General features: G+C 30.5%; 1 protein-coding gene across 1 annotated transcript; it reads right to left on the bottom strand.

The window, feature by feature from the left end:
* Positions 1-5,039: 5,039 nt before the first annotated feature.
* Positions 5,040-6,590, bottom strand: LOC127078575 ((S)-8-oxocitronellyl enol synthase CYC2). The gene has a single exon (XM_051019018.1). The coding sequence runs from the start codon at positions 6,491-6,493 to the stop codon at positions 5,312-5,314; it is 1,182 nt and encodes a 393-aa protein (XP_050874975.1). The 5' UTR covers positions 6,494-6,590; the 3' UTR covers positions 5,040-5,311.
* Positions 6,591-8,202: the final 1,612 nt, after the last annotated feature.

Genomic DNA, 8,202 nt, shown 5'->3' with positions numbered 1-8,202 from the left:
AAGTATTTAAAGTTGGTTGACTACCATATCGTTAGAGAAAGAGCTTTTACATGCGATGATCTGAGAGGTTTCAAAGAAGTGGTAGAAATGTTGCAGCTACGACAATGGGTAAGTTTTAATAATTTAATTCAAAACACCAACAAAACCATTGGCCTCGAGACTTATGCAAATGTTGCTTTTAGTGATGTGGGCTCTTATACTTCATATATGCTAGGTAATTACATCGACTACTCTGCTAGTGCTATTAATTTTATTTTGAATTGTCAACCTTCTCCCGTCTGTGCTCTTATGACTTATAGAAATTAGTATCGTGTTATAAACGAAACCATGGCCCAAGAAATGCTTGATACTTTCTATAGACATGGGGTTGAATGGATGATTGAGGGTGGCTTTGGGTTGTAGCTTAGCACCGTTGCATTTTGCCAAATCCCTAGGGCATGGGCCTCATTCTTTGTGCAAACTCTAGAAGCCGCTTCTAATCAGTCACAATTTATTGTGAAATAATGCTTAGGACTTTTTGGCTCTTTTAAGGGGTGAGCCTATTAATGTAGAGTATTTAATTTCTGAATATATTAAAAATATAGCTAACGCTGCACAACAAGCTTTTGGGCATTTTTGTGTTATTAATGAATTGTGCAGGAGAGCCGAAGTACCCACTTACCCAAATGACAAGATGATAGGTCCAAAAGCACCTATCAATGCTTCTAAAGTTAGGAGGCTTCAACGTAATCACCCAGCAAAAGCAACTCAACAAGATCAAAAGGATAATCAAGCAGGAAACAAAGACGAATTTTACCAACCTCAAGTGCAGCAGCAGACAGTGCAAGTTCAAGAAAATCAACAGACATCGGAATTTCAGAGATGATGGAAGCTCGTGTAGTGGGAGTAATAAGGTGGATAAGAGAAGTTTCACCCACCTTGTATGATGAACCCCTAAGATTTGCACCAGTATTTAGAGACTTATACAACCAACAAGAAAACCACACGTCTGCCCAAAGTTTAAGAGCATGCTTTGAAAGCACCAAAGAAATGGAGAATTATTTTAGAAATCAAGATCAAGAGCAAGAAAGAAGAAGAGAGCACATGAAAGCAGAATGAACCCGACAAAACAACGATTTTTACAATAACATGAATGACATGCATGATCTTTAACGCGGTGATAACATGTGAAGAAGACATGTATCAAGTTTTAAATTTCTAGAGTTTTTATTATTATTTTCTAATGTATGTCGAATGAAGAGTAATAGCACTTATAAGTACTCTTCCTCATTGTATGATTTTAATCATGTTTGTCTTTAATGAATGACTTTGCTACTGCTATTTCTTTCATATTTACAAAAATTGCAACTTTAGCATTGAACAGATGAACCAAAAGCACCATCAAATGAAACTTAATCATCAAGAAAGAGACTTATGAATTGAAAGCAAAGGATAAAAAAGGAATCAACAGACTCGTACTCAACCTTCAGATACCTTAACTAGTAAGGTTTGAGCCAAATAACTTCCATTATTTACTATTCCTTTCACTGAGTATATCCATGCATTATTGCTTTATTAGTTTTGAACTATTTCCGATTCAATTTGTCTGATTTGATTTACATACACACAAGAAGTTGTTTGTTATGAACTCAAAGCCTTCTTAAAACCACCTTGTAGTAATAGGAAAATTCCTTTGCTAACCACTTTGAGCTTAGTCCTTCTTTCAGTGACTTAGCCTTATTTATTAGCCATAGACTTGAAAGATTACATATTTCCACCCTCTCTTTGGAGTTAGGTAAAAATTGTTAGTTCTAAAGTTGTATGAAAAAGAATAAGTTTGGGGTTGCTCTTGGAAGTGAGCAAGGTTTAAGTTTGGGGTTGGGTACTAGAGAAAAAATAGTCAAAATTTCAAAAAAAAATTTTTTGAGAAAATAAGAAGTTAAAAATAACTTCTTAAAAAAAAGAGAAAAAGAATGCAAAATGAATATTGAGGACCACAATAACGATATCTTTAGTATCGTTAATTAGGAAAAGAGTTGGTATGATAACAATAGGAGAACTAGGTATCTAATTCCAAAGGTTTAAACCTAATTTCCTAAAAATGTCCTACCCGAACATAAGCCACGTTACAACCGAAAAAGCCCTCAAGTGTGTGTGTTTTGATTTCTTTGATGAATTCTATTAAAACATGATCAAACTCAGTATAAACTATTTTGCATGTTGATTGAGAGATTACCATATCATTTGAGTGAGTCATGGTGAGATCAGAGACATGTTGAGTACTTGTCAAAGATTAAAGATGTTTTTTGAATTTTCCGGATTGCAGTTGGAATCTAGAATGGTATTCAGGTAAAACAAATTTCATATGGTGATGTTCACTTGTTATTGTTTCAACTTGTTTTTCTGCTTGGAATTTGCAGTGCAGACAAGTTACTTGAGGACAAGCAATAATTCAAGTTTGGGGTTGTGATGACACTCATTCGTTGCACGTTTCCTATCGAAAAAATAAAGAAAAACAAGTCGAAGATGCTCAAACTTGATGAATAATGACCAAGTATGGAGAATTGGGGACTTAAGAGAAATTTGGCTGAAAAAAGAGCAAAAGTGAGCAAACTACTGGATTAATCATGCACTATCATGTGCACGATAGAAAAGAGGAAAAGTGGTGTCGCGTGCGTGGAATATTTGTCAATGCAGCATCGTACGCGATGCAATTTATTGCACACACGATGCTCTTTTTTCTGGACAATTTCTGACGCCTTCTGGTACAATTTGATGGCTATGAAAAGGCATACTTTGGACTTTTTTAGGGATTCTGCGATTGGAGATTGGGGAATGCGGGTTACAACACCGGAAGTGAGTTTAAGAGCCATTTGTGGCTATATCTTCAAGGAATTCTTATGCAATCTTATTCTTATCAATTGGTACTGTAATTTTATTAATATGAGTAGCTAATCACTCTTAGGTTAGATTTTGTCTGATGAACCTGTTTCAAACTTGTTGGGACATATGTTTAATTTTATGTTGCATGAATTATTTTAGTTATATTTTTATTTAATTGCTTCTTTTACTTAAAGCGCATGATACTCTGTTATTGTGATTATGGACGTATAGGGAATACTGACCCTTAGCCTATGCGTCTGATGTGGGATAATTATCATACTTACGCCGATTGAATAGGGATAGGAGACCTCAAGTAGTGGCCTTAGAGTTAACGTATTGTATCATCGTCTGATTTCACTTATGCCGGTTGAATATGGATATGAGATCTCTAGTATGAATCAGTGGACTATACACCAATGGATTGAATATAATGGTCTTGTTAACTCACAGTGGAAATATAACGACGCTTGATTTATGTAACACATTAGACATCAACAGAGCAGAAATAGAGGATTCTGGGAGAAACCTGACCACTATCTCTAAATTGGCAGAACACTTCTTTTATTTTCAACTATAAACTTGAACCCCCCCTAATTGTTACTTTTTACACTTGCACAACTATTGCTCTTTTAAATAGCAGTCCTTGTGGGTTCAATACTCTTTTTATTACTGTGACACTATCAGTACATTTGTCGAGAAGTTATCAAGTTTTTGGCGTCGTTGTCGGAGACAATACCAATACCATGAATCTTGCAAGCCTTATTGTCACTTAGGTGAACAACTCCACCTTCCTCCGACGATAAAGTTTCAAAGCATTCTTTTCTTGGACATGTGTGATAAGAGAAATCAAAGTCTATGACCCATCTCTTTTCAGTCCCCAAACTCGACACCAATAGTACACCAACACTCTCATAACTATCTTCATACGAGACAACTATAATTTGAACAAAATCATCATAATATATATCAAAATTTTGAAATATATATATATATATATATATATATATATATATATATATATATATATATATATATATATATATATATATATATATATATGTTTAAATTATTTATTATTATAATAGTTTCATGCTTTATGGTCATAGTTACATTCTGTGTGATATTTATATCTATAATATTGTACGAAATAAAAAATAAAAACAAAAATTGATTAATAAAAGTAGGTGAAAATGATAGGAAATTGACTTGTTGGAACTCTTCTATTGCATTATTTTAAATAATTTTTTTCCTTATGTTATTGTTGTGTGATCATCAATTTCTTTTTGGGTATAGTAGTGTAGTCATCTACTGTCTGAATATTAATTTCATCTTACAAAATGAAAAAAAAAAGCTAATCCATGTGATCATGTTGCTTTGTGTATAGATAGACATTAAAAATGATCATTGATTTGATTTTATAAATTAAATCCAGGTATATATATGAAGTAAGTAATTTACTTTTAAAACTATGTTTGATTAATCAAAAATTAAAAATAATAAAAGATATTAAAAAATAATCTTTTATTTCCATTAATAGTAAAGTTAGAGATATTAAAAATAAATTTGTAATTTAAAACAAAAGTTTAGATCCATTTGTTATAATTTTTCCCATTAAAAATGAATTTATAGATCAACGTAAATATGAATAGAAATTAAATAAATTTACTAAATTTTCTTTTATAAAAAATTGAAAAAAAATAATAAATTTGTAAGATTTAAATATTAAAAAAATTAAAGATACATAGTTATTAAGAAACTCAAATAATTTATGATAAAAAAATAAAGAAATTCAAATAATAAAATCTAATTTATTTTTTATTTATTGAAAAATGAAAATATAAATAAACAAAAATAATTATCATTATTTAATATTTAAATTTACATTGTGATTGATTTATCACCTTCTCTGATCAATGGTTCACCATTATTTGCCTTTGTTTTTCTCATCACACTATCAACCACCATCACAAAAGAATAAATGTTCAATGAATAGATGTTCATGTATCACTAAACTTTTTCAATGGCATTGACCCACAATTTAAAAACATTTCATTTTTATAGTTTTAACCATAAGAAAAGACAAAAATCAACTACCTATGTGCTGTATCTTAGAATAAAAAAACAACATGTACGTGTATAATAATTTAGAGTTGTAAACAATCTGTTGAAAGTGATTATCAAAATATTATATTCTTTGCCAAAGCATAGAGAAGACAAAGCCATGCTCCCATTTGTGGTCATAAATAAGTAACACACAAGTAGACAGTGACGTGCAAAAGAAGTTACATACATTATTAAATAAGATAAGATGATTCCATCTGTATATAAAACAAACAAACAATAAAGGGAAATTTTAACAAGCACATGCAAACAACTCATTGCCACTAATTTGTTATAAAAAAACCTATTTTGTGGTGCTCCATAAATTTCTAACACCAAACACTTCAAACTAAGGAATCACCTTCTCATCTCTCATACAATCAATCCAATACAATATTGAATTCAATGTCTTATACCTTACACCAAAGCCATACTCATCAACTTTATCTCTACTCCCCATAAGCTTAAAAGGGAATCTAAATAAAGCATCTAAAAATTCCCAATTAGCCAAATTTTCAACTTTTGTTTTCACTAATCCATTTTCCTCCACAATCTCTTCCCAAACTTGTTCCTTCTCAATCATGGCTTTTGAATACCAAAAATTTCCATCAAACATTTCTTGAGGAACTATAATAACTCCCAATTTCTTCCCAATAATTGGCCAAATTTCTTTCCAAATGAAACTTGGGCCATTGATTGAATTAAAAGCTTGTCCGTTAGTAGAAACAACAACACTTTTTGTAGCTGACCAAATATGTTGATCAGCTACGAGCCTAGCATCCGAACCATCAATGTAGGACTCCTCCCAACACTTTTTTGTTCCACCAAACACAAAAGGGAGATTCAATTTTTTACAAATAGACCCATAAACACATAAACTCCCCATAAAATTATAAAATGATCTAATTGAATTTCCAAACAATAAACCAGGCCTATGCACTGACCAATAAACCTTACCATTCAATTTCTCCATAAGCAAATCCTCTAATGCATAGTAGAAATTATGGCTTCTACTCATCCTTGGAGACTCTTCATTGTAATAATACAATTTCTTTTGTTCATCAAAAGGGGTTTGAAGGGATACATAGTGCTTTGTACCTGTTTGAAGTGAAACATGTTTTAGATTCTTTGCATTTGAGAGCAAACAATCCAAAGCATTTGACATCATAGCTTTGTTTTGGTCACAACTCTCTTGTGTGTCTAGTGGAAATTCACTAGCCCATGTGACCCAAAACACATGTGTTACATCTTGTAATAAAGATAACTTTTTTTGAGTCTCCAAAGGGTTAAGCAAATCACAAGAAATGAATTTGTAATAAGGGCTCAAAAGGGTGTTTGATATTAGTGTCTCTTGATTTCTAGCTATGCCATAAACTTTCCAACAAGATTGGAAAATTAGTTTCTTGGCTAACTCTCTCCCAACAAGTCCCGTGACACCAAAGATTATGGCAACACTTTTTTTCTCCTTTGTAGCTGCCATTTTTTTTTCTATCTCTGGATGATATGATGATGATGATGAGTGTTGAACCATTCTTATAGGAATGAATAGGGTGCTTCATTATTTGTATTTAAAATTTGGTGTTAGTACAATAATATTGTAGACTTTTTCTCTTGTAAAATTTGACTATTAATGCTCTTCTTTTGAGGAGTGCTTCTGGGCTGGCATAGTTATATGTAGCATGAAACTTGTAGTTGAAGTTTAAAATTCCAAGTAGGAGAGATGCTGGTTGTTGGCAAGATAAGAGACATGAATGTGTTATTTTATTGAGTTCTATAAAGATGGTTACAAATATGTACTTTATGATTGAATAATAAAATTTGACTTAATTAACCAAAACCACTATGTTATACTTATTGGAGATAATTGGAGGCAATAGATGGAGTTTTGAGTTCCAAACTCAACCGGCAGCATGTGCCCTTGGCCGTTGCAATGTTGGTGCTGCGGTTACAACTAACTACAAGCAACCTATTTATATGTATTATTTTATTTATAGGTTCACTATGTATTCATGATTGAGAAGTTTACTAGGATTTCTTCTAATAGAAATTTGAACTTTGACTAATCATAAGTATAAGACTAATTCCTCCCTTTAGAATGTACTCATTCCTAGTTGCACATGCAAGGTTAAGTTTTTTATAATCAAATAGTTTTGGTTAGGAGAGCTAATGTTTGTCTATAAATATTAAAATTTTAAATATATTTAATACACACTTAAATGAAAAAGTTATTAAATGTCATTTTTATATATTATAATTTTTTTCCATATATAAGTAAGGGTAATGCTAACTTGTGCCTCAAGGACACAAGTTAAGAAACCCACAAATGGAATTTTTTTATTGAAAAAAACAATAGAATCATTAATTATGACTTTGTGTTAAGTTTACCGCGCAAATTCCAAGACTTTTTTACTTTATTTATCTCTCTTGCGGCACAAGTTAGCATTACCCTATAAGTAAATTGAATCAATAGTATATATTTTTTCTTATATAAATATCATTTTTGTTTTGGCATTATTTATAAAAAAATATATTTGAATCAATAGTAAATTTGTTGTCGTTAATATTCAATTTTTCGATCAGTAACTTCGTGTTCTCATTATAATTGTTTTAATTTGGCGTTAAAAAAATTAAAAGTTATGATTTGGTCAAAAAAAATTTTTATCTATAACTATAGATAAAGGGGATATAATGTTTTGGAGTGACTTTTATTTTTTCCAAAATTACCCTTATTTAATCTTTTAATTTTTTAATAAATAATAAAATAAAATTGTGTGATAATAACTTCTTGATAGTTACCACTAATATACCCTCCACTAATAAAATTGGTTCAATTTATTTTGCATTATTATATTATTTCTGATTTTTAAAGCATATAGTATTACGTAATAGATGATTAATGATTACTATTTATCATTTTAATAAAATTTATCTTGATTTAGTTAAAAATCGAAATAGATTTATGTACAAAAAATTTCCGTCTTTCTTTTCTATTTAGTTAAAAATCGAAATAGATTTATGGACAAAAAATTGTTTTACATGTGTACATACTAAAAAGGTGGAGAGAGATTATAAATTAAGATAAATAATGTAATAGGAAAGAATTTAAAACAATTTAGAATTTAACAATTTAGAAGTACAATATGATTTTTAATTATTATAATATGCTTTTTGCATTATTAAATTGGTTCCTAGAACAATGTTGTTTATTTGGAATTTAACTTAAAATTTTATCATCTTACT

Source organism: Lathyrus oleraceus, chromosome 5, assembly GCF_024323335.1.
Source record: "Lathyrus oleraceus cultivar Zhongwan6 chromosome 5, CAAS_Psat_ZW6_1.0, whole genome shotgun sequence".
Taxonomy (NCBI): Eukaryota; Viridiplantae; Streptophyta; class Magnoliopsida; order Fabales; family Fabaceae; genus Lathyrus; species Lathyrus oleraceus.
Note: the sequence above shows the minus strand (reverse complement) of the source record. Positions and strands in the feature narration are given on the sequence as shown.

Bases quoted from the DNA above. Each gene is read 5' to 3' on its own strand.
- LOC127078575 (XM_051019018.1), bottom strand. From the start codon at position 6,493: ATGGTTCAACACTCATCATCATCATCATATCATCCAGAGATAGAAAAA.